This window comes from Serinus canaria, chromosome 3 (genome assembly GCF_022539315.1).
Source record: "Serinus canaria isolate serCan28SL12 chromosome 3, serCan2020, whole genome shotgun sequence".
NCBI lineage: Eukaryota > Metazoa > Chordata > Aves > Passeriformes > Fringillidae > Serinus > Serinus canaria.
Genome location: NC_066316.1, coordinates 52967481 through 52994412, shown reverse-complemented (window position 1 = coordinate 52994412; position 26932 = coordinate 52967481). Strand labels below are relative to the sequence as shown.

At 40.9% G+C, this 26932-nt stretch overlaps 2 protein-coding genes and 1 long non-coding RNA gene across 6 annotated transcripts in view; 2 read left to right on the top strand and 1 right to left on the bottom strand.

The window, feature by feature from the left end:
• The window catches only part of SNX9 (sorting nexin 9), a 58886-nt gene extending 54267 nt beyond the window's left edge, over positions 1–4619 (top strand). For all 3 annotated transcript variants that reach the window (XM_030235370.2, XM_050972926.1, XM_050972925.1), the window contains exons 17-18: positions 1151–1242; positions 2558–4619. In XM_030235370.2, the coding sequence (XP_030091230.1) occupies positions 1151–1242; positions 2558–2605 (140 nt within the window). In that variant the 3' untranslated portion in view covers positions 2606–4619. The remainder of the gene's footprint in view (positions 1–1150; positions 1243–2557) is intronic.
• Positions 157–18666, bottom strand: LOC127059443 (uncharacterized). Of its 2 annotated transcripts, none has more exons than XR_007777292.1 (3): positions 18444–18666; positions 17924–18020; positions 157–598 (listed from the first exon to the last, which is right to left on the bottom strand). It is a non-coding gene; the product is annotated as an uncharacterized LOC127059443 (long non-coding RNA). The 2 variants fall into 2 exon arrangements; XR_007777291.1 differs by lacking the exon at positions 157–598 and adding an exon at positions 14244–15433.
• A 203-nt stretch (positions 18667–18869) lies between these two features.
• The window catches only part of SYNJ2 (synaptojanin 2), a 66268-nt gene continuing 58205 nt past the window's right edge, over positions 18870–26932 (top strand). Inside the window, exon 1 of the mRNA XM_009095294.4 lies at positions 18870–19005. Within this exon, the coding sequence (XP_009093542.3) occupies positions 18885–19005 (121 nt within the window). The 5' untranslated portion in view covers positions 18870–18884. The remainder of the gene's footprint in view (positions 19006–26932) is intronic.

The window sequence follows — 26932 nt, the reverse complement described above, 5'->3', positions numbered from 1 at the left end:
AATATGTCTCAAATAAAAGCATGGACTCTGGTGCAAGAAGCAGGTCATCATTAGCAGAAATGTTTTTCTGACTTTTAGCTTAGTTAGACATAATCCATCTCCCAGATGAAATTCATGTTCTTTTGGATAAGATCTTTATTTCCTGGATATTTTTTGAATGATCTTTTTCCTCTTTAGGTTAGAGGTGTTGTAAATACAAGGTGTAGTACACCACACTAGAAAAACTGGGGAAGTGAGCAGTCAGGGCTCAATCCTGCAGGATATCAAGCCATTAAGTGCATCCTGTTACTGACTTCAATGAGATTACTCATTACTGAGGGGGTTGCATCATTTTTGGATGATCTAAAGGCAAGAGTACTCATATATATATTATGTGACGAAGTCAGAGCAGCACACAAAATTGATTTTATTTAAAAACAACCAAGAAAACTCCTCATCTCCTTCCTCTTAGTCACAGTAACATGAGAAGATTGTGTTTTATGTGTGGTAATTGGGGAAGAGACCTCTAGGATGACTTTTTACAATGCAGCATATTTCTTCTCCCTCCATTGATTTCCCAAATTATATTTAACTTCTTCTTTCAGTCATAAGCTGTGATCTGAGAAGAGATGTAGAAATTGATGTAAGGTGTTACAGGTTCAGTAATGCTGTTTCTCAGGTATCTATTGAAACAGCGTAAGTCAAGAAGGAGTCACACACTACTGGTTGTATCTTTTTGTTCATTTTGGTTGAGCTAAGTATTTACAGCTGTGGCTTACAACTTGATAGCTATACCCTTGGAAATCTGAATGTCTAAGCCAAAATTCTGTTGGAAACGCTTCAGGAAGGAACAGTTACCTCAGTAGAAGAAAATCCTGCTTGTATTTTTTATCTAATCTTTGTGCACCTGACTACTGTAATACAAGGACCTGGCTTTGTCCAGGAAGTGCCCAGGTTGGTGTGTAATTGACCCCCTACAAATCTGACAGACAATTCCACTATAACTTGAGTGCTGCAAGCAGAACAGGTTGTGGAAGCATGAGAACAGTCCTCCCCTGCTGGCAGGGCTGGACACTGAGCTTGCTGCAGAGAAACTAACTTGAACTGAGTGAAACTGTTCCTAATTATAAATGCTTCTGTTAAATAATTTGTCTCCTGGGTCTGATTGCAGCTGAGATGAATCACTTCCACAGTAACCGGATCTATGACTACAACAGCGTCATTCGTCTCTATCTGGAGCAGCAGGCACAGTTCTATGAAACGGTAAGGGACAGGGCTTCAGCACTCTTTGCTTGGCAGGTACTGTGCTGCTGCTTTTATAGGAAATACATGCTTTAATCCATGCTCCCACAGAGCACATATTTGAAGAAATGTACAAAAAAAAAAGTAAAAGGAATCACTAAAAACCCCTGAGAACTGAAAAAATGAGTTAAAATATTTTCCTTAAAATACTGTCTTATGTATATGATTGTTACAATAAACCCAGTAAAACTAAGAACTACTGTTCAGAAACCACATTGTTGATAGCTTGACTTTTTTCTTTCCCCTTGCTGGTACTAGGGTTACCAAGAATTTTAGTTCTCCGATGTGTAGTAAGCAAGGCCTGCTGCACTGAACAGAACAATAAAACATTTCAAAAAACTTTCCTCCCATAGGATGGGAGTGAGAAGGGAAGTTTTTGTGATTTAAAGCCTGATGTATACAAGTGTGGGGCAGGAGGGACAGGAACATTTCAGGTGACATTTAATATTTTAAATCTGAGCACTCTCCCTACCACTGTAGTTCTCATTTGACAGTGTTCTCATGCATGTATCCTTTGTGATTTTTAAAAAATAAACCAAGAACAAGCTTTCCAATGTGATATGCTGGTAAAACATTTGAGTTTGAATGTGCTGCATCCTAACTTCTGTCACTAAAAGGAGTCTCATGAGTAACTGGTGCCCCTTCAAAGCCATAAAAGTTGCCAGTGGAGCTTTAGAGGTATCTCAGTGGGTGACAACTGTAGGTCCCCCATCAGGTCACTGCTTACTTTCCTTGAAACATCTGATGGGGTTAGGCTTAGGTTGCCCCTTACTGTCTTTCAGCCTCTTGTCCAGTCTTTTTCAATCCTTCTGGTTGCAGCCTCACAAGTTTTCTTCTACCAATGCTCTCTCCCTCAGTACATGTTCACATGTGGGGTCATGGCTCCCATGAGAACTGTGGGGAGTGCACAGGAGCTCTGTTCTGATGTTTCAGCATTGCTTCACCAGGGAAGTGGGTTTCCTGGAAAATCTGGCTTTGTTCCTGTAGCTCTCTTGTGCAGTGCAGTGCGAGACAGGCAGAATAACAGCCCTGCCTACAATGCTTTCTCCAGCACAACTGGAGCAGTGAAAGTACCAAATTAACGAGGCAGAAAGTGTATATATGAGAAGTCTTTATAATGGAATGTTTTGAGAGTCCTGCATACACAAAACCTGCAGTAATGAAAAATGCAGTTTTTCATCAAATGAGGGAACACCTAATTTTTTAGCTTGCAATCATATTTATGCACAGTGTAAAGCGACTGCATATTAAATATCTTCTGTTTATTTTTTTTCAGATTGCACAGAAGCTGAGGCAGGCACTCAGCCGCTTTCCTGTGATGTAGAGAATAAGGAGTATTCAACAATACAGAACAACTCCAAAGTGCTTTTCTGATGTGGGGGCAATGCTAATAAAAACTTGTTAGCCTTTGCAAAAAAAAAATCCCAAACAACCCCAAACCAACAAGAATCAGTTGTTAAAAAAAGTATTATTTCAAATTTTCCTTTATCGGCCTAAATCGTACAATAAGGCTCTCCTGTCTTGAAAGCTCTCCCATTTATAGCATTATTTAAATAAAAACAGCTGAGTAATGCTGTCAGTTATAGGGATCTAAATTATCAAGCTGATATGTTGCCATGGACTTCACGAAGACTTGTTTGATGTTATTCCAAAAACTCTGCATCAACACCAGAGTGACACATTTGTAGCTTTTTTTTAAAATGGGAAAGCAGACAAACTTAAGAAAATGACCTAATATTCATTATATTCAGCTCTCCAGCAAATCAGTAACCAGGAGGAATTATATTCATGTATGTTTCTGGCACATGTTTGTGATAATCTCCTGAACGAACACTTTGTTCTTAAGTTTTGCTTCCCATATGCAGCCATGGCATCCTGCTCCCAGTATGACTTCTGGTAAATATAAATCATTCTTCCCTCTCTTCTTTTTCCTTCTAATGAAATCTTGTTCTTGTGGCGCACCACCTCAGAGCTTATGTCAGGCTCACTTTTTCACTATGCACTGTGTAAGAAGACAAAGTACAAACAAGGAACGAGCCATTCAGGAAAGTGTGAAAAAAAAACAGTTTTCCATACCAGCACTTTGACACCCCAATGTTATGCCGTAAGGCACTGGTGTTTCTCAGTGCTGTACAGGGCCAGCTTCCCCTCTGACAGTTTGTAGTGTTTCAGCAGAGGGGACAATGCCACATCTAACCCCAACTAGTAGACCTCCCGAAATTCCAACTAAGCTCAGGTCTTCGTGTAGTAGTATGGTGTGCTATTGGTTCAGGTTGACTTTTTGTTGCCTTCTAATGCAAACTCAAAGGTGACAAAAGTACTGAATAACATCATTAATTATTACACAAACTCTGTTATTTGATCATCATCTTTCATCAAGTGACTCAGTATCCTCTTCCATACTACTGAAATACCATTTGAGGCCTTGGCTTTTCACAGAATCAAACCAAAAAAAGCCACCACCAACTGTGTTCACAATGGGCACCAATACAGTAATTCATTTCTTGCCATAGGCAAGCAGGAAAGCCAAAACACAGTTTCTACTAAAATGTGCCTAGAAAATAAATATTTTAGTTAAAAAAAAAAAACAACTAAAAAGGCATTTTACCAATAAGCCATTCTAAGTGACGGGTACAGTCTGCCAGTTCAATAGTTGCCTTATTCTGTTTTGCATTGGTGTTACTTTTCTGTGCTAGAGGAAAATCTGGGTCTGCCTGAATAACCTGAAACCAAACCAAGCCAGACTAGGCCTAAGTCTAGATGCTTCTCAGTGTCACGAGTTTTGTTCACCTTTTATAAACCTTGTCTTTTTCTCCTCCCAATTTTAGTTTGCTTCCAAAATTCCATAGTGCAGTGTTGTTTGATACAGCCATTTAAATATGTACAAATTGTAAAGAATGTGTATAAATGTTTTACACCAAATGTAAGATCTGCTTGCATGTAGAAGCAACCTATATAATAAATTGTTACAATGTGTACAGTAAATTCTGAAATCACTTTTTCAAGCCAGCATTTTTTTAGCATTTGTATATTCACTTTTTGGTAATGAAATCTCTTTGTAACAGACTCTTCATTTGGGAGGGGGAAGGGGGTTCTTTTTACCAATCCTTAAATAGTTCCATATGCACTAAAGTTGAAAGCTCTTTATCTTGAATAGATTGTTTTGGAATCTTAAGTGTGAGCTCTGCATTCCCAGTGCAGGGAAGCTATGACAGTAGCAACTGTGTCAGATGCAACATTTTGGCAAAAAAATAAAAAAAAAAGAAAAGAAAAACTGTTTAAAGATTTCTAGAAAATGAAGTTAAACTGATAATAAATATTTATGTACATCCACCAGACTATTTTATCTTTTTTTTTTTTTTAAATCATCATGTTGGTTTTTAACAAGGTGAGTAGTATGAGGCAAATCTTCTCTGTAGCTTTTCACCAGCTTACACACAGGCCAGCTGAGGAATGAGGAAGCATCCATGTGTCTTCCATAAAGCAGGCATCCCGACTGGATGGTATAATAGTGCTAGTGACTGTAAACCAGCAAAGGCTATGCATATGCTGTAAGCTTTCTTTATTCAGGTCAGTCCAGCTCATGGCTGATGGAACCCTCCTGACTGCAAATAAGTAGTAGAGCACAGTGCTACTGTGTGTTCCTGGCTTTGTGTCAGCATGGTGTTGACCCAGAATAGAAATTCTATTGTCTTTGATATTTGTTTTTTAAATTAGATGTGAATAGTGTCATAGTTTAATTGCATGAGTTGGGGGTAACAGAAAATGGGCACACTAAAGATGTAGTCATAAAACAGAAATAAGTTAGTGCAAGTTAGCGCAAGGCTTGAGCAGTGCCCTCCTGTGTTTTGTTTGTCATAGCTGAATAATTAGTCTGCAGCATCCACAGCCTTACTGTTCCCTGGCTTATGTTTTCCTTCCAGGGAGAGCCAAACACTGGCATTAGCCCAGTGACTTCATAAAAGACATCAACTGCCCAAGCTCTTGGGTTTAACTTTATACTTGAATTGCTTATTCCGTTACCGCAACTACATCTATTTTTTAAAAATAAAATGTAGCTTTACAGAGAGGAAGGATACCTGCATTTCTTGTTTGCAATCCAACGTGGAATTAGACTGCAGCAGCAGACTCTGTTATAGGGTGTGGTTTTGGAGGTGTACTGTTGACTGCAATTAGAGTGTTCTTCAATAAGTCCTAATTTTACATGAGTATGGAAATTTTTACACTCCTAAGTAATTCCTGTCTTCTGGCACAAGATAATTGAGAAAGTCCTACCATAATATACACTAGATTCTGTAAATCCTAATTAAATAATACATCAATTTTACTGCTACCTAAATTAGTCTTGTTCAGGCTCTTAGAAGGAATTCAGACTAACAGCCTTGTGAAGAAAATTCTCACAAAGGAAGAGATGCATCTCTTGTGCTGTGGCTTAGTTTGACATACACCAGACACTCTGCCACTCTGGATTGGCCAAAATGACTCCCTCCACAGCCTCAGGCAGTGCAATGCAGCAGCAAGGAAAGCATTCACTAGGCAGGTGTCCTGTTATTGCTGCTTCTGCTTTTTGTAGGACTTCCCATGAAGACGTGCGCATGCACAAGCAGAGGCCTCTTAGTTGGTAAGGGGCGGGGAGGTCTTTGGTCTCTGGGTTTTTTCACATACATTCCTATAATTCCTCTGCTAAAATTAATGCTAACACCTGAGGTAACCACTGGAGCAGAAAAAAACCCTTTTTTCCTGTCTAAACAACACTAACAAAAACAACCTTATAGAATTAGAAATATATTGACTGGCTGGTGACCAATCCACCCATTCTGTCACGTGGCAATGTCAGTTACACCCATGCTGTTCTAAAGAACATTTGAGTCACAACTTGGATTAGCTGTTTTTTCCCTTTTTTTTTTCCTCCCATGGCTCTTTGCACATGAGTTGTGACTCTGAGATTTTGCAGTATTTAAACTGGCCTAATTTCCTTGTCTTATAAAGAATGTGTTTGCCTATTTTTAATCTTCTGGGCCTTTTAATCTTTCCTGATTGACCAGATTTTCCTAAACTATCCTAAATTTTTTGTGTCCCTTCAGATTCCAGCTAGTATTCTTACTGCCTTCCTGCTGAACTTTCTGAACTCTAGATTCTTCTCATTTACAGATTTAAAAACTGTTTGCTTCACAATAGGATTTATTAGTTTCTTTGAACTGATCCTGTCTATCTGAAGCCAGCTTTCTCATTTTTACTAAATATTGTTCTTCCCTTATTCTAGTCTGTGGCCATATTCTGTTAAAATGCATTTTTGTATGTCAGTTTTCTGTTGGGGCTGAAGCAAGACTGCATGTAATACTTATTATTTTCTTTTAACAACAGACTTCTGCTACCCTTAGTTTTCCTTCTGTATCTACCATCTTCAACAACTATTCATTTTTAAAATATATTTGCTAATAAACTTGTCATAGCACACATTTGTCAATTCAAGGTCACTTTTAATTCACATTGCCTTCTGTTGCAATTAAATCTCAGTAGATCTAAATCTGGAATTGTTACTCTTCAGTCATTTTTAATCTTGTGAAATCTCATTCCCAAAAACTCCACATATTTGATGAATTGTTTTCCTAAAAAGTATGTAATTCTAAAGATGTAATTAAGTTGCTGGCTCCAAGAGGTTTGTTAGAGGTTATCTTAGAAGAATTACAAACAGCAGGATTTTTAAAAATAACAGAAAATATAGAAAGATTGTGGGGACTTTTTAAAAAACAGTATTAAGTGGTTTGGTTTCTTTTGAATTGTATTTTAGTTATTTGACCTTAGTATTGACCTGTCCCTATTAAAATGTTTGTCAGAGCCTCCCCCCACACCCACCTGTGTGATTATGGGATGCCTCAATGACTAATGAGTTTGGTCACTCACAGGAGATGCAAAAATAGCGGGACAGCAGACTGAAGTTTATAGAATGAGGATTGTAAAGAACGTGTTCTCTTCCTTTTGATACCAAAGGAGAGGATAAAGGGGTTGAAACCATGGCAGTAATAAACTGGAAGACAAGACAAGCCTTTTATTTGTGACCATTTGTAACAGCATATCTGAAGAAAATCAGTCTGTTTAAAAAAATAAAACAAATACAGTTGTGGATGGAACTGGATACCAAATATAACAGTACTTCCAATGGCAAAGCTAAATATTTATCAGCCTTCATTCAATCTGTAATTATATCAAGATTTAGGTGTCTTAAGGTACTAGCTATTGTACTGTATAGCCCTTCATATAAGGAGTAGTAGCAGTTCCTAGGACTATTAATTATTTGGAATAATAATTATGTAAAATAATTTGCAAATAATATTGCCATTTCAGACACAGTTCAAGAAACACAAACTCTTTGTAATATTTGTAAATCTAGATAGAAGTTGATCTCTTAATCCTATTAAATGAAAATATTAAATGTATCACTTCATTATGTTCACTCTTCTGCTTCATATTTTGAAGGAAGAGTATCTCCCTGCTCCCATATGATCCTTGTGCACTGCCTGCTCATCAAGACCTTTTTGGACCCATCAAAATTGATTGCACTTCTGACATACATTGCACTACATTCACTTTGTTGGCATCTCTGAGACCCTGTATCTGCTGTAGGGCAGGAGGGGGTCATTGCTGGTATGTTCTTGCCATTGTATTAGAGTGTTGTGAGGGCTTTGGTAAGCACAGCACCCCCTTACAATACTATCAGCACTCACAACTGAACTATGAATCTGAAATACCTACTGACATTTCTTAAAGTCCCTTAAAATGTGAGAATCCGAACTTTGTATTTGGTTGGGGTTTTTAAACATGTCACTATAATGTCCAATGACAAGCTGGAAACAAAGCCCAAATGAAAGAGTGATGCTGTTTATCCAATGATCATCTATCTATATTTCATTATTTTTAACAAAATTCCAAGCCAGATACAGAATCTTGTCAAGTTTGGTGTATCCAATAACTTATCAAGTTAAACTCTTGCAAAAGGAAAAGATGCTTCAAAGTAAGGACCAAATAGGAGTGAGGGTAATTTTTCTAACTGTTGACTAGTTCCTGACTAGTTGAGTCCTATTTTAAGCTCAGTAAAGATTTTGTTTAAAAATTCAACAGCTGGGAAAGAAGTGAAAACTTAAACATAGCGTCTGTTGCATTATAGTAGGAAAATATAAACAAGGCTGCTTGCTGATGGGATGGATTTGCTGAGCTTGACACACTGCCCCAGAAGATTCCCATCTGACTGCACTCACCAGGACTGCACCATTCCAGATGGTTATGCCAGCAGAGAGAACTGAGGAGTAAGAAAACTCTTCATGTGTCTTCCCTGTTTAAGTAGCGACACTTTTCTACCTGCTTACAAATAGGACCAACCAAACTTAAAGCAAGGACTTTTTTCCAAGCCTCTGGGAAGGAGGTAAGTCTAGAACACTTCTTCCCTACTTGGAGCATGTTTATGCTTGTTTGGCAATAGTAACAACTTGTGCCAGTCTATCTGCTACTTACAACCACAGTCCTAATGCTTGTCAGAAAGGAAACAACATCCAAAAAAGCCTCCCAAACAAATAAATCCACAATGCAACTGTTCATGAAAGTCTTCCAAATTTAAACCAAATTCACAATCAGTAAGAGGAAGTTGCTATCCACAGACAGCTATACTACAAAATAAATCTGCGCGATGGCTGCAGGATTTGGGATCTATTTGAATGTGCTGTAAAATTATCACTGAAAAAGGGCAACTTACAGGGACTGCAGTGGTTTCACAGGGGATTGAAGGGCTGCTCCTAGAGTAAGAGTGGAGTTCAGGAAAGTTTTTTGTAGGTACTGTCTGGCACAGCTCCCCTCTGAGCAAGGAGTTCATATTGTAATTTTCTAGTGTTAGAATCTAATAAAAATGACTAGTGGTCTTAAGCCATTTTTAAATAGTAAAATAAAACAGCACTTCCTGAAGGGATTTTTTTTGCCACACAGAAGAAAACCCAAAACCCAACCCACAAGTAAACACTGTCGTGGATGTTTGCAAGGGAGCTCGAGCAGACACCTGCAGCTAGGCCCTGGGCTGTTTCTCACTGCTGTGGAGCCAAGGAACAGGAATCAGCTCAGGTGCACTGCTGAACCCTGGCTGGGTCTGTGTGTGTGTATGTGTGTGTGTGTGTGACACACAGGTCTGCTGATGAACTCTGCACATGGAGAAAGACAGGACAGATGTGCACTGTCACTGTCTGATTCCATCCTGCCATTCCATTGGGATGAAATGACACCTCAGCTGATCCTTTGCAGCCAGCTAAGATCTTACAAAGCCAAGTGGTTCTGCCCTGTGCTTTGCCAAAGAGGCTGCCCTAGACAGCTGCTGGCCTTGAGGGCAGAGAGGAGGTGTTGAGTGTGAGTGTAGCACGGTAAGGAAACATTCTGAGAAATCTGTCTCAGGATACCTTAGATTTTTCTCCTATGGGACTCCAGCCACCACCAAGTTAAACTCAATAGCCAGCATTAGGCTATTAGTTCAAGTGCAGATAAACAAAAAGTCCTGTAATCACCCTTATCTACATGTACAGATGTGCTTCTTAAAGCACCAGGTTGCTTAAAAGTAGTCATAAAGACTTCTCTGTGATATGTTGTATCCTGACTCATCCATTCTGAGCAGCAGCCTCTCCAATTAAACTGAGATTAGTTAATCTGACTTCCCAGAGGCATTTTTAAACTCACAGAACATCTCTGCTTTTATTCAGGCAGATTTTCAAGTCTCTGCAGCAGTGTTTCCATGTGGAAAGGATCTGCACTGGTTCTGGCCCTTCCATGTAGTTTGCAATAAATCTCCAAGATCTGGCAAAGTCTATTTCAAATTTCTGGAATAAGTAAAAAGAGAATTCTGCTGAACTCCCACAAAAATATGCAGGGAACATTATTTAAGATAGCTACTCTGTAATCTCAGCACAGGAAAGCTGTCACTGCACAAACCTTTTTAAAAGACACGGGAAGTAATTGCAATAGCTATAGGTGTCAGGGTCACTAATTACAGAATCTAACCATCAATGGACCAACTGGGCCAAAAGCATCAGAGAATTAAACAGGTGGAGGGACAGAGAAGAGGAAGGGTAACAGGAGGGCAGCAAGAAAGGCAGTCCAAAGAGCTACTGATGTAGAGGTAAAAACAACAGCAGCAAACACATTGCACAGGGTGAATCCTAGTGGGCAGGGTCTGTGACAGAAGAAGGGCTCTGACTCTTGGCTTCAGAGGGATGACATGAGCTGGTTTTCTCCCAAACTACAGCTTTGCTGAGCTTTTCCAGCCACACCCACACAAGGTCTTTCCACTACCTGCCTCCTTCCCATCAAACTGCTTTATTTTGGCCTACCCACCCTCTGGGCTCACCCCTTCCCACACACAGCAGCATTCCCAGGTCACTGGTACTGCTGGGGTGTCTGTAATGGTGGCGGAAACTGAGAAAGTGTCCTGAGCACAGCCTACAGAGAAAGGTGGTTTCTCACCGTCCTTTCACTCAGGTAACTTTTGAGATAAACACACACAGAGACACACACACATATTTGGAGTGGAAAAAAAAAGAATAGTAGTCTGCAAATGAGTTAAAAAATTATGTTAACTTGGGCATACACATAGTCTGTGGATTTAACTGGTGTATTAGGAATAAAGTAATATACCAAAATGTTTGTTCAAATAACTTTAAACCTTGTATCCCCTCAGTTCTTCTCTTTTCTTCTCTGTTCCCCTCGCTCACACACTGTGCTTTGTCAGCTACCCCTTTACACAGCACTGACAGAGGTAACACCACATTCTGCAGTCCTCCTTTCCTTTCAAGAAAAACATATGCTATTCACTCTGCCTTCACCATAAATGGGGCTGTGAAATAGCTTGACTCCTTAGCCAGTTCGGTCTATTTTACCATTTTAGTTTTTATTTGACCTTCTCCAGTTCAAAACTGGTGGTATACTGAGGAACTCCATTAACTACTGTGATTTGAACTAGTTCACATTCACTGTCTTTTCAAATTATTCAGTCTGTTATCTTGCCACAAAGCTGTTGAGAAGCAAAGGAACACCTGAGATTTATTGCCCAATGCCATTCAAACTTTACAAAAGGCAGTTGAAAAAAAAAACAAACCCCCAATTAAACAAATACGTTCTCTTCCTTCACAGGAATGTGTTATTACACTGCCTCTTGCTCCCCTTGCTCTTTGGTCTGAAACCTCTGCTAAATCTGAAAATTAATGGATAGGGCTTTCTAAAGCATGGGGAGGCATAACACCACAAAGCATCTGTTTATAAAATGAAATGAGAGAAAGAACCCTAACTTCATCTTAAAAGCACCACATATGCTGCTGTACTGGAAACAACTCAAATGGAAAAAATGTTGAACATTTGATCACAGAAGAGTGAATCTATGCATGCAAGACATTTTGTGTTCCTTTTAGACAGTGACTGAACGACTCTTTTTGCTATGAGGGTTAGTATCTGGCATACAACCACTAGTCCATTACCAAAGGCATGAACTAGAAATTCTGTATCTTAAAATAGATGCAGGAAACAAATCCCAAATCTTAAACCTGGGGAATGTTTCCCACTGAATTTTGATGTACCAATTGAGATTCTGGATTGTATTTCCGATTTTGGCGAAATTAGCCTACTCATTCCAGAGATGTAAGGTTTTTCTCAGTAGTCGTAGGATGCTGGTACTGGTTGTGAGGTGGCTGATTTGATTGTATTAAAGAGGTGTTCTCCAAATAGAAAACTATTTTAACCTTTTTTTTCCCATTCATTTACTTGAATAAATCTGAAACTTTTAAATGGACAGGTTATGTCCAATATTCACTTTTGTTCACTAAAAAGAAAAAACAAAACCACCTTAATTTAACTTTTACTTTAGTTTTGTGTTTTATATGTGAGAAAAAAACAGAACTGAAATGTGAAAGAACTTTAGGATATAAGCCTACATTGGGTTTATACCTATATTTCTGTTGACACAGAACATGTGCTCATCTCATTAACAAAATCCTGTTATAAAATACAACTGTAAATAGCCAGTACTGGACATAATAAACTCAGTTAACATGTCCTATTATGTTCAATCAACTCCCACTAATGTTTACACACAGAAAATTCATAAAAGATATTCTCCCTTGAATGTCTGTTCCCACTGAGGGCAAACTAGAGTTCAACAAGCTTTAAACAAATTAACATTCATTAGTTATGAACAGAACACGGAAATGCCATTCTCTTTGTCCTCTCTTCCCACCCCCTCATTTGTAAATGCCTCATTATAGGTCTCACCTACCTTGTATGCTCCTTTGTTTTTTCAAGTATAGTCTGTGTTATCAAATAGGACAAAATTACTAAAGATTTTTATACTATCAGAATTCATTTACAAATTAATCATAGTAAGAGGGATCAAAAATTAACATTTCCCTCAATAAATAGAGTGATAGAGTGTACCATAAAAATTATCCAGAAACATATGAAGTCCTGCTGTCACTTGCCTGGCTGCATTTTGTCCTTGACTTTCCTGGTTTTTGCATGATTTGGTTACTCTAAAAATACAAGGGGGGGATCTTATAATTTTAAATTATTTAGTTTTCAGGTCAATTGTCTGAATCATAATCAGCTTTCTGTTGTGTTCTAGCATTGTCCACTCCTGTATTCATCTGTTTCTCTCTGTCTAGTTGCATCTCAACAACAATGAAATTTAAGGGGTTCTGAACAACCACGAAAACTCTGCTTTTTCTTCTTACATATATGGAACATCAATAGAATGGTGAAATTCTTATTTAAGACTGAAGATAGGAATCACTTTATTGCAGGCAGTCTCTTCCAGTAGTCCAGTGTCATACCATCTGTGACAATGATGGCAACTATATACTGCTGAAATGCCACAACTGGCAATGTGGGATTGCCTCTTCCTGGAGTTTTCTTCACAGCTGATTTATGGACAAAAGGAAAGCATTTCTTTTGCCTCATCAAATCTATATCCCTTGGTATGAGGTAACCAGTAAACTACCTCCACTGCTGATAAGCAAGAGAAGTGTGCACAATTTTTGATGATGAGGCATGTGCTCACTGAGGAAAAACTGCCAACATACTTGCTTCAGCTCTTCCTGTGCAGATATTAAGCAGTCCACTTTAAATTCACATTTTCTATTTTATTAAGCGTTTTGTTTTTCCCATCAGGAGTTCCAGAAAATGAGGCAAGAAGCAGTGGAAAACTCTGTGGCTTCCTAGTCCTTTGAACATAAGAAAAGGATACCTACAACTAATCATAAGCATGTCAGTCTGGAAGAAAGAATAAAAATTTTATCTGGTTGTCTGGTCACTATTACTGCCTAAATAAACGTCATCTGACTAATGTTGCTCTTCTGCACATAGTTTTGGGATGAAGAATGTTAAGCTTTAAAACAGCTGCTGTTACTGAAAATAGTCTCTTAGTAAGAAAAGGCCAGTGCCTGTAAATGCAGTGGATCTGCCTCTCCAGAGGGGCCTCTTTCACTTAGCACACACAGAGTTAAAGTATAGGTGGAAGAGGAGGTGAGAAATTCCAATGACCTCCCAGCAATGTGGTTTTTCATTAGCAGCATTTCTAAAACTGTTAGCACTCCACCAGAGCATCTCTAACCACTTCTGCTACACCAACAAGAGCTTGAATTCACAGCCCAATCTTCTGCCAATCTGGAGCTACAGCCTGCAGCTGGATAGACCCTGACTCAGTCTGAGCCTAAAGCTAGTTTGCTTCCAGTCCAACCACCTTGAGCAGCCAGACCTGCACTGTTTATTCACTTGAGAAGCAAGTTTATTCACCCAAGCAAGGAGCTACGAGATTTATGCTACTGATATACTTAAAGTCAGGCATATGTTTAGCTCCTGCTGAACCAGAAGCTCAGGTCTGAACCTACCCACCCACCCTCCCCTTCCAAATAATTGGTTAAAGAGTAATACAATACAGACTAATTAGCATTAAAAGTTTCTTTTTCCTATTATAAGGATCACAAACCGAAATGGCAAGGAATAAGGGAAGCTTGTCGGGAAAGGATGTAAACAGGAGCAGAAATTTAAAAATACTGTCACTAACTGAAGCAAAGAAAATGTCCCTGCATCTCTCCTCTTACACTCATGGCAAGGTCAAATGTTCTTTGTCAAAATCTAAACAAAGCCATATTAATTTATCACTCATGTTTCTCATGCTCTTCAGTTATTTTTGAGGAAATGCAGTTGATTTTAGTGAGTAAGAGTGACCTAGCTCAAACTGTATTGGATTGTCTCTGTAACAAAGCACCATATGTGTTTTGCACACAAAGTTCTTTACTAGGCCAAGAGAAGTGCAACCAACTAGAATAGAAAGCACTTCTCTCACCAACAGTGTTAAGAGTTGACATTAAAACCCCACAGTTACTTTCAGAGCAACATTTTGAGCACTTTAGCCTAGAAGTTATAAATGCTTCTCTGTGTCAAATTCAGCTGTAAATTTCATTCTAATGTTAGCTAGAAAATGTGGAAACATAGTGGAAGTTTTTGCATATTAGCAGCAGTTACTTGTTTTGAATGCCATGTGCAGAAAAAAAAAAGCTGAGATATTTCCCCTATTTCTTTACCTGCTAAAGTCAAAAGTTTGTTATAAAAGGCAAAACCCAAACTGTTTTCAATGACCTTATAAGCACACACATTTCCTGAGGAATTTGTGACCACTGAGGCTATGTGCAAGTGGCCAAAAATCCTGAGGAAATGCCGTTATATATTTAATCTCAGAGCTTCAAAAAGTTACCAAAAAAGCTATTTCAGTAGCATAATATTGGACAAAGAAAAGTATCTTTTGTTTGTTTCTACAGTGTATCACCAAAGCGTTTTGTAGAGCCCCAGACTGCAAAGTTAGATACAGTAGACAGACAAGTAATACTACAGGGACACCAATCCTATACCCCAGAGTCCAGGATATGGGGTTCACAGAGCTATTCCAGACAGAGAGCAGACAGCTAACCCAAATACTCCTTGCTCTATCCAGTTCTTCTGAACTCTGTCTTGCAACATTCCTGTTGTTCCTCTTCAGATGGTCTTCATTCAAACAAACAATGCCACCTGCTAAGAGCAGCATGCTCTTTTTCAGGGAGGCTGTTATCCAGATCCTGGAAACATCCATTATCAGGAGGACCTAGGAACAGGAGTGATTATGATGCATAGCAATGCTTCCAAGGTAAACAAGGAGCTGGGGAGGAGAAGGGATTGGAAATTCAAACCAAACGGAGTGACTTTGCAAAAGACAGAAGTGTTCAGAAATTACACTGAGGTGAGAAATTACACTGAGGTGATTTCTTCTGCTGAGGTAAGAGCTGAATGCTTAAAAATATGCACACAGTGTGGACATTGTCTTCAACACAATTTATACCACAGGTGAGTTAACAAGGACTGAACCTGATTTAGTAGCTGAAGGCTGTGTCCTCCTACCATGGAGGCTGCCCCTGACATACTACTGCTGCAATTTTGTTTGAACTGCATTTCACATAGTTCCACAGTCAGCAAACATCATCAGACCTTAAGGATCCCTCCACTTCTGATACAGAGGGAGAAGGATGTCCTGGCCCCTATGAAGACAGGAGATGGAAAAAGAGTTGGAAAGAGAAAAGGTAAGCAAAGGGACATAGCTGCAGACAAGAGATATTCCACCCTCCAAAACAGTCCCACTATTCTATGCATGCTGAATAGCAGAGAGAGCCCACCGACCTGTTGCTTCTCCCAGCTGAAGGCTGCAGGGGCAGCAGCAGATCACCTCCCACTTTTTAGCTGTGGGAACATTCAGAAAGCAATGCAAAATATCTGTGACTGCTCAAAGAAAGAGTGATAAAGAACCAAAGATGGGTGAAGAGGGGCAAAGAAGCAAGGATGATGAAATTGTCAAGGCAGGAGATTAAAAGGAAGGAAAACTCCACAGAGAAAGAAGGATGAAATGAAAAATTGCTGAGGAGGTAATGAGAGTGTATGGCCTGGGTGAAAACAAGTGCTGTGGCAAGAGGGAATGAGTTCACCTGAGGGACTCCTCAAATGACAGCAGGAATTAATACTGCCATGATACTCACATACATAAGATCTAGAGCAAGACAGCTCAACTCCACATGTCTGCTAAAAGATGCTCTGTCAGTCTCAACACTTTCCCTTAAAAATGGACTTCCATGCACTGAAATACAGTCTGAAGAGGAACAACAGGAATGTTGCAAGATGAAAAGATCTTATCAAAAGAACACTTCTGCACACATCCCCAATATATTGAAGAAGGTTCCTATATGAGCCCTAAATTTAGATGTCATTCTTTGAGAAGGAGTTAGTAAAATGAATGGTTTTATTTACTGCTACTCTTCACCATTATCTGATTGTTACTTCCTCAGGCTTGTGTTTCCAACACAAAGCCTAATGAACTGACTTACTGCTTTTTGAGTGGATGTACTGCAACTGGAACACACTGAAGAGATCTGTTTGTAAGAGCTTAGAACAGACTCAATCAGAGAGCCACCTATGAAGCAGTGTTTTGTTATACACACTGTTAAAGATCTCCAGTTTGCCACCTTCATCTGAGTTTTTCTCTCACATCCTTATCTGATCATTATGATTTGAGGTGCTAAAATGTACTATCCTAGGTGCACCAATCCTTTCTTCAGTATTTTACCCAACAAATCGGACAGTAACCTTTTTCTTAACAATCCCAAATTGTGTGTTCTTGGAAATTGCAGTGAAAAGAACTAATGACAAAAATTAGTAAGGACTTGAAACACAGGCAAGAGAGGGACATACCTGTGTCCTCCCAGTGAGAGTTTGTTCTCATGATGGAGTTTAAAGGGAATTGTGAAGAATAACTCCTCAAAGACACACACACACACACACACACACAAAAAAAAAAAAGAAAAAAAAAAGAAAAAGAAAAAAGAGTGGGTTTTTTCTGCTATTTTTAAACACATAAGTGTATGATCCAGGGCAACTTTTTAAAGTGATGTGTAATATGACACAACTCTCTTGGGCAGCACTGATTAAGCGATACTTTAAGTATTTAATCTCAAATGAGCGCTTTTCTCTAGGGAAAGAGTGAAAGATGTCAAAGACATTAACTGATTTTTGGTCTGCCATTCACATTGGGTAGCAGTTAGAAAGGATCCCCTTTCTGTTTAAAATTGAGCATGGTTAATCTATGTTCTTACATCTTCGAAAATTCCCAAACTTTAAGCTATGCACTGTCTTGTTTTTTTCATCCTGTTCACTTAATTTCTACAGTTTCTGGGTAATTTATTTTGCTTTACCCAGTACTTTTAATCTCACCCTACATACTATAACCAAAGTTTAGGATCGGGGCAGGGGGGGAAGCCCCATGCAAACACCAATCCCACTTTCCATACCAGACCCTTTCAAAATGCTTTTTGAAGAGGCACCATAAAACATAAAATCAATCTCCTTTCGTAAGTACTGCTGGTTATAAAATAAATAAACCAGATGTGTGTGACAGAAAAACAGTCTGCAGTTTTCTCTACACCTTAATTTAAGTTATAATTCGTGATGTTAAAAAAATAGAATTCTGCGTGGTTTACCCGTGTATGAATAGGACTACATGTTCTGCTAGCGGTTACAGCGAGTTTTCTCTGATCCGAACACACTGGCGTACCTGTGCCTGCCTCCTCAATCCACTCGTTCTCGGTGAACTCCGGGAAACAACCAGCACTCACCCAGCACAGACTCGCCAGGGAACTGTGGTGGGAACCCTGCAACACCAGAACACGTGCACTGTGCCTTTGCCCGAAACTCTTATACCGCGGGACAGCGCGCAGTGGGAAAGCAGCTCCGAGGGGAATTCCCTGCCAAGCGAGGAGCGGCGCCGGGATCTCGGGCGGCCGCTCCCGCAGGAAGCGGGAAGGAGCGCGGCTTCTCCCCGGGCAGCCGCGCCGGACGAGGGAACAGCTCTGGCGCCTCAGGGCGCTGCTGGGCCGGCCGCGCTCCCGGCAACTCGACGGCGACCTTCGCCACCCGCGGGGGTGGGGAGCGGCACAGCCGGGCCGGGGCGAGCAGGGCCCCGGGCACAGCTGGGCTGGGAAGCTCCGGGTCGGGCCGGGACCCACAGCGCGGCCGCTGCTCCTCCCCTCACCCGCGGGCAGGGCGGGGGGCAGCGCCCCGCCGGCGGCTCCTACCTGTGCCGGAGGAGGAGGAGCCGGAGCCACGGAGTCAGAGGGACAAAGTTAACTCTGGAAAGTTTACCGTGGGTGGGAAGAGAGAGGCGGAGAGCAAAGGGGAAGGTCGCTCCCGCCCTGCCGGCCGCAGCCGGGGCTCCCCGAGGAGGCGGCCGCAGCGGCGGGTCCGCCCGCGGGGGCCGCTCCGCTTCTTTCGAGCTGCGCTGGGCGCCCCTCGCCGCGGAGGCACTCGGAGGCCTGCTGAGGTGACCGGCGAGCGGCAGCGGGGCACGGCCGCCCTCCTGGCCCGCCTGCTCGGTAGAAGCGGCCCGGACCGGGGACCGTCGCCCGGAGAGGCTCCCGCGGGGCTGCCGGCGGCCCTCGAGCGCAGCGCCGTGCGGCTCCTTCGCCACCCTCTCCGGCGGGACCCCTGCGCCCTCCGCCCCGCGGCCGGCGGCTCCCATGGCTCTGAGCAAAGGGCTGCGGCTGCTCTGGAAGCAGGAGCCGGGGCCGAGCGCCCTGCTGGAGGCGCGCAGCCGCCAGGACTGCCTGTTGCTGGAGGCCGGCACCGTGGCGGCGCTCAGTAAGTGCCTGCGAGGGCGGCCGTGGGTGTCCGTGGGAGCACGGAGCTGGCATGTCCCTGAGTGCTCACTTCTGCCTGTGAGGGGACAATGGGGTTAGACGGCAGCAGGCGGTGCCTAGGAGCATTGGGGCGCTTTCTTCCGTGACACAGAGAGAGGAAGGGGAGCGCGCAGAGCCACCTCAAGTGGGATGCTGGCTGCGGAGGGCGTCTCGCCTTACTTACACCCCGACCTCCAGCACTTGGCCACTTGCTGGCGCATTTGGGTGACGCCCGGTACGTGCATGGAGGGTTGCCCAGCATCTCCCGATCCGTGTTCCATCGCTGCTCTGGGTATCTTTAGCCTTCTCACCAGCAGCCGGGTTAGAAGAAGCAGGAGAGGCCACCCGGCTGCGGTGGGGTCTCGGCACAGGGCGCCTCTAGTATACAAACAAGACTTATCCTCTACAGCCTTGGCTGCAGAGGAGGGCCCAGGTAAAGAAATCAGGTCCGCTGCCTCTTGAGGAAGTTTCTAGTCAGCTACATCAGGGGCTAACCAGCAGTAAAGATAGCCAGCTCACAACAGAGATGTTTTGGGACGACTAACTTGAGCCATGGCTCCCATAAAAAACTGGCTTCTTGCTGTGTTGCCCCTGTGGTTTGAACGGTATTTGGTTACTTGAGTGTCTGGCTCTTACTGGAGGAGTCTCGTAAAGCTTCTCAGGGTTGTCTCACCTTGTTCTTTTGGTACTTGTTAGACCTGAATTAATGCAATGCTGATGTCGCTAATGTTGAGGCAAACACAGAAAAATGAGGTGACTGGGAATGCAAAGGGCAAAAACCAATGTAGGAGGACACATGCTTGTGCTGTGTTCTTTAATTGTGTTCTGTGAAATACCTGTGCCTGCAATCATACTGCTGTCCACAGCGTTGTAGGAGTCTGTTCAAGAAGCTCAAACTGTTGTAGTAAGATCTGTGTGTACATTGCGATTTGCAAAATGTCATTTCAGGATCTGGGTCCACTGAGCTGAATCTTCTACAGTGTACACTGGCAGGACGTGCAGAATAAAATGATGAAAGCCAGAAAAGTCATCAAGGGGCAGCTGATTTCTCAAGAATGGTTCTGATAGTGGGAAAATTTTGACCAGTCATGGAAAAGATGGTATTGCCACACTGTAGGGATTTTTGTTTGGTTGGTTTATTATATTTTATTAGCGTTTCATATTGTGCAATATATTGGGGGTTCCGTTTCTTGTGAAATTCTTTGGTAATGGTGGACATAAATGTGTTACATTTTTCTAGAGAGGGGTTTTTGTGGCAGTTTTCAGTGAAATGGCCATGAAAATTCAGTTAGTACTGAGCAGAACTAGAACTTTACTCACTTTCCCTGAAACCCTAAAGCCTGTTGACATTAAAACTCTATATTACTATTAATGGGGTTTGGTCTGTATTTTGTTATTCTGAAAAAATCTAAAGCAGCTCCACTTTTAAAGCCAATGTGCATGAATAAAAGGGAGAGTCCAGTATTCACCTAGCCAGCCCTGAGCCACCTGTATAACCAGTGGTTGGAACCACTTGAAATCTCACTAATTAAAGGAATCATCAACACAGAGTAGTTTTTTCTCCCCCAGTGTTGCCATCCCCTGTTTGAATTGCTATGCCTGAAATGATTTAGTGGCTGGAAAGTTGCCCAGCCAAAAAGGACCTGGTGATGCTGCTCAGCATCCATCTGAACATGATCCAGCAGTGTGCCCAGGCGAACAAAGAGGCCAGTAGCATCCTGGTCCATCTCAAAATAGGAGTGTGTCCAGAGAAGAACAATGGACCAGAGAAGGATCTGGAGCACAAGTCCTGTGGGGAGCATGTGAGGGAGCTGGGGTTGTTCAGCCTGGAGAAAAGAAGGTTCAGGGAAGACCTTATCACTCTTTACAACTGCCTGAAAGGAGGGTGTAGCCAGGTGAGGGTTGGCCTCTTCTCTCTGGTAACAAGTGACAAGACAAGAGGACATAGCCTCAACTTGCTCCAGGGGAGGTTTAGATTGGATATAAGAAAAATTTCTTTGTGGAAAGGATGGTCTGGTATATGGAAACAGGCTACCCAGGGAAGTAGTGGAACTGCTATGCCTGGAAGTGATCCAAAAGTGTGTAGATGTAGAAGCTGGGAAACATGGTTTAAATGACGAACACAGTGGTACTAGTTTAATGGTTGGGCTCAATGATCTTAGACATCTTTTCTAATCTTAATGATTTTGCGATTCTATGATTATAGAATTTATCCAGTCTCTCTTAAAATGTGTTAGAGGAATTCTGAAGTAGTGATTTGTATAGGGTTAAAAGCCTGTTTGCCATGCCTTTTGGAAGTCCAGTGTCATGTCTTGAGATAACTGTGATCATGTCTGTGTTGGCATTCAGCCCACTCCATGGTAATAACTTTGTCATTTTATTTCATTTGATTCCTCTTTTCCTTCCTGGGTTGGTTCCTGTATTGTAGGAAAAGCTAGTTTGTCCAGTGGAGCCTGTTTAGATAACTTCTGTTTATGCAGCAGAGGATCAGAAAAGGAGGGAAAACCAGTAGTAGGTATTGTGCTGGTGAATTTAGAAGAATTGTGAAGAGGAAGCTTCCCAGCAGGGTGGTAACAGAAACAACATGAATTCTGTTTTGTTTGACTTGCCTTTAGGTTACTAACCATAGAACATGACAGTGGGAGGCTAACATAAACTTTGTATATGTGTGGTTTCAGACATACTAGTGCTAGGATTGTGTTAGCTTTGGCATCTCTGTCTAGTTTTCTGTTTCTAAAATAAAGTTCTTTTAAAATTGCATACCTGTGGTGAAAAGGAGTTTTGCAACTGTGCCTCTACACTAAATAAAAGCAGATTGGTATACCTGGAGCACTTAAGTTGTATAACAGTTTATGTAGTTTTGCAATTGCACCCTCATGTAAACAGAACTGTAGAGAGGAATAATCATAGATGGACAGTGAAGGCCTGAGAAGAAATTTTAGTCATTGTTCTTTTTTTTTTTCCCATAATTACCAAGTATCTCTGCCCTTGAACAGGTAGGACATCTGCACTTGTGTAAAGTTTAATTGCTTCTATAATAATTTTGTACTGGAAGAAATTTAAGTGTTGGATTTAACCTAGTTCAAGTGGCAGAAGGGAGTGAGAATTGTCCTAGAAGTGGTGTTACAAAAAAAGCAATCTGAAAAACCACACACTTGTACAGAATCAATACAGGCTATAAACCTCTGTCAAACTCCTCATTAAAATAAACACTTTCAAATGTGTAAGCTAACAATTTGATGCTGTCTTGTGAATGGATGACTTAATACTTTGTTATCTTTATAAGATATAAAGAGAGGAAAATGACAATTTTAGTCACAAATTGATTATGCTTCATAATTTCCTTACTGCATACAGAGATTTAATACCTGAAAAATATTTGCATCCTTGATATCCTTTGCATCCTTTCCAGTAGTGGAAAAGTATTGTAAAGATCTCTAATTGCCTGAAGGTCATCAATTTATAAAATGAGAACACTAGTCCTGTAATGGAAACCTAAACTAAAAAACTTTTGGAAAAATCAAGAAATCAAACATCACTGCAGGAAACCTAGTTGCATATCCCTAAACCTCTTAATCTGCATAGTGATGTGATATCAACAGAACAGTTTTCTGTTCTACTGTAAGTTAAACAGTATTTTTGAGGATAGGAGTTTGTTTTCCTTCTCTCATGATGTCACTGTAGGGTGGAGGGTAAAATTCACTGTTTTGAATTGAATGACACATTTTGCTGGAGGCTTTTTTTTTTTCCCCTATCCACTGGCAATCCTAAAGCTTCAGTCATCTCCTGAAGGAGGGGTGACAGCCTGAAACAATTCTTCCAGGAATTCTCTGAACTAGAAGATCAATATATTCTGTGGAAGAAACCTAGAATCATGAAGATGAAGAAAAATTGTCATTGATTTAGAAATTTTTGCTTAATACAACAGGGAATATAGATAGATATGCTGTTCCTAGTTTAACACATTACAGTTTCAGTGGCTTACAGATGAAGTGAACTGCACAAGGTAGTTCTGGACTGCTGTCAAGGCAGTTGCTAAACTAAACTAAAGCTATAGTGCTGAAAATATGGTGATTTAACTTTATTATGGCAGGTAGTTTCAGTGAAAATCTGTCAACAGGAGTACTCTGCTATTGAATTTCAGCATAATAATATGTTTTCTTAAGGGCAGAGCCAAAGGCTGCAGAGATTTTTTTTTCCCAAGCTCTTTGATTCTGCAGCTGGTTTTATAAAGGATGTTACATCACCTGTTATGTTAAATCCTAAATGACCGTGGTGTCTGGAAAGTACAGAAGTTCAAAGCTGATACAGTGTGTGTTTTTGCAAATATGTCTGAGGTTTTTCCTGACTTTTACCCACAGATCTGGGAAGTTAGCCTTTACTGGAGACAAACTTAGAATTAAGGTGTGTGTGTACACTCTGTGGAGGAGCTCTGTGCCTCCTCTGCTGCTTCAGTTGCAGGTGTGTGTGTGTGGTTTTCTGATGCAGTGGAGTGAAATCAGGGTAAAGTCTTGCAAAACCAGGAAGCAGCAGTTATTTACCTGTGCATCTTTTCCTTCTTTTGTACAGAAAGCTGTTTCTGTGCTGTGTGTATAGTCACTGTTTACAATTAGCTTTGGTTTTGTGTTTATGTGAGCAACTGTGCCACTGAATGGGGTGTGGAAATCAAGCACCAATACTTGTGTAAGTACTGTGAATGTATTTCTAAGCACTCTATCCAAAACAGTGAGCCCTCCACCATGGCTCATTTCTACTCCTGTGCTAGAATATTCATCCAGCTAGCACAAACTTTTGTGAGGTTTTCTATAGTTTAGTGGTGTTCAAACTTTTCCATTTGTGGAAGCAGTCTCCAGAGCAGAAGTCCTGTCTTCCTTGGTTATGCTGGCACTGAGCACTTGCAAGCTATGGTTTCTCAGGCTGAACATCACTGCTTTAGATTACAGGAAAAAGTGTGTGTTGCAATTCTTTCACTATTGTCAAAATGCCAGCTGGGCACAGAGAAGAGGGAAGATGTGTTCGTGTAAGTGTAGAGTGTTGATTACAAGACTTGTTTTCTATGCTAGGAGACAAGTAGTGGTTGTGAGGGATGAATTCTTTGTAGTGGTTATGTCTGCAGTTACTGCTGCAAGTTTCTATGCAAATATGAGTCATCTACGGCAGAAACCACATAAAGATAATGGCCAAGCTTCAGAGAAATCACTTAGAGACTTCCCTTTTATTTTCTTGACTGCCTGCAGCAGCATGGAGCTGGCCAGTAGAAACTTGGTGGTTTCATTAATCCATTAATCTTTGATTGTGAATTAATATATTCATATATGCACATCCAAGTATGCAAACATAATCTCTCACTAGGAGCAGATTGCTCTCAATATAATACAGAAAAACAGGGAACTGGTCTTTCCAAAATGCCAATTTTCTGGTTTTTTCATCGTGTTTTCAACCAGAAATGTATCTTACTAGAAAATTGGTAAACACATTGCTTAATGCTTTAACTATTTGGATTCTCTTAACTGTAGCTCTGACCACAGACTTCTTCCTAAGTCTGTACTGCTTGGCCTATATGCTGTTTCTGAATACAGTCTGACTTTCATAATGCCTGTGTAGCTTGGATAAAATGTGAACAGGAAGATTTTAGTGGTGAAAGATATTGAAAATACAACAAAGTACTTTAAATGTGTCTGCAGATGACTGAAAACACAATTTGGAGGCAATTGTCTAAACTTATATAATACCAGACATTGGACTTATTTCTAGGGAAGATGCATATGGTAAAAAAATATGGGAGTTTTGGTATGAAATTTCAGTTTGATTATAGTTTTTCCCTGTTTCTGGGGAAAGTTCACACCTCTTTCCCCCAAATTCAAATGACACAAATAAAGTCATCCCATGACGTTGACCTTATGTTTCTTAAAGTACTTAGAAATATACTTCAGATTAGAATTTTATAGCAGTACCTACAGGTAAGCAAGTGACTCTTTCCAGAGTCAGGCTGAAAAATCACAAGGGAGAAACAGAATCTATAACCCAGTCTCAGACTCTTTTTTTTCCCAGTAACTTTTCCTGTATTTTTATCTTGAAGTTGCAGGTATTACTGTGTCTGTCCTTAGTGTTGTACTTGGAATTTTGGTGCCTTTCTCTACCCTCTTACTCCAGTCACTGACCATTCTGGGGTCCATTTGCTTGACAGTTGTGCTGAGTCTTGCTGAAGTCTGGGGGTTCAGCCCTGAGGAGGGGTTGCATGAAGGAAACTGTGTATGTTTGGTCAGTTCCTTCTAGCTGGTAAATTGAAATTGCAGCTTTTACAAGCAGGAAGTCACACTTGGTTAGGCCATATGGTATAATGTAGTTGTATATCTTTTCCTGGTGTGGGGTGTTTTGGCTCTGAAATATTTTATGCATGGAACAGGTCACTTTTAATTGATTTTATTGCAGCTTGGTTTCATTGAATTATTGTATGCCCCTTGTTTTACAAGGGTTAAAGTGTTTCATAGAAATATTTCCCTTTAACTCTCTTCATACAACAAATAGCACGTAAGTTTTTTTCTCTGTGTAGCCAGACTCTTTCTGATTCTGACTCATGTCCTGGCACTCCTTGAATGCTCTAGGAGATGTTTTAGGTTTTGATGACAGTTATTTGAGATTTCAATGAGACTTTGAGATCTCAATACTTCTTTTTAATAACAGGATATGAACCTGGCTCAAGCCCTCTTCAGTAATGTCCTTTGTGCAACACCAAGGAGTTTAACAGGACAGGAGACTTCAAATACCCTTGGTATCTTTAACAAGGGGAATTTACACCACCCCTCCAAATGTGGTCCATAGGCAGTAAAACATTCTGGCCTCTCTGTTTGCATGACCCACAGACATAGTTGTGTCTGTTGAGTGCCTTCCTTTCCTGCTCCTTCCTTCCAGGCAGCCCTGCTGGTGCTGCTGTCTGGGCTGATGCTGCTGTGCAGGCACAGGTTCTGACAAATGGCCTGCCCAGAACAGCGGCGTTCCTGTACCAGGGCTGCCAAAACTCAGCAGTTTGGCTGCGTGTTTGGAGGAGTCCTGTGCCAGGGCTGACGGGTGTGTGATGCCACTGGCTTGACCTGGGAAACTCTAGTGGGTTCCATACATGCCAGTGGCAGGTACTTCTTGCCAACAGTGGAATGAGCTATGTGTTGCCTAATTCTACACTGCAATAAATTCCATTCTTTTGGATTGTGCTCTTACCAGACACTTTTAACAGCCAAGTGTCCAGCTTGTAATTCTATTTTGAAGAGCATTGCCATGCTTTCGAAGTGACTTTTGAAATGCTTTCAGGTTGTGCCTGGTCTGCAGCTTTATGAGCTCCTGCATCTGTCTCAGATCTGAATCTCTTGGTGTTTCCTTTGTTTTAGATTTCTTCCTAAAGCTGGAATATATGGAGCAAGAATTTTGGTTTTGGTTTTCCCTTTTTATTTAAGTAGCACAATTATTTTAGTGTAGACAGCTTTTAAAGGAGGGAACAGATTTAAGAAAAAATTGTCAGTGTATTGTTGCTGCTCTTTTCTACTTAGTAAAGATGCCATGGAAAGAAAAACATCACCTTCTTAAACCTGCTTTTTTAATACGTAAGAAAGCCTTGACAGGGAGGTTTTTTTCAAAGACAGAAATGTTGTTATAGTCTATCTAAACTGCTTTTGTGAAATTTTTTTTTTAAGTGCCTGAGAACTGAGTTTGCAGAGTCTCAGCCCTTAAAATGTGCCATTACTGAGTATTTAAATCGTTATTGTCCAGAGATTTATGTTACCCAATAAAAATCACTTTATCCTCTGTCTGCGGCTTATGCTTTGCTTCACTGGTGTGTGTGGTATCAACATTTTGCTAGTTTCTCCTGATTTACTCAGTGTTCTAAGAAAGTAGAG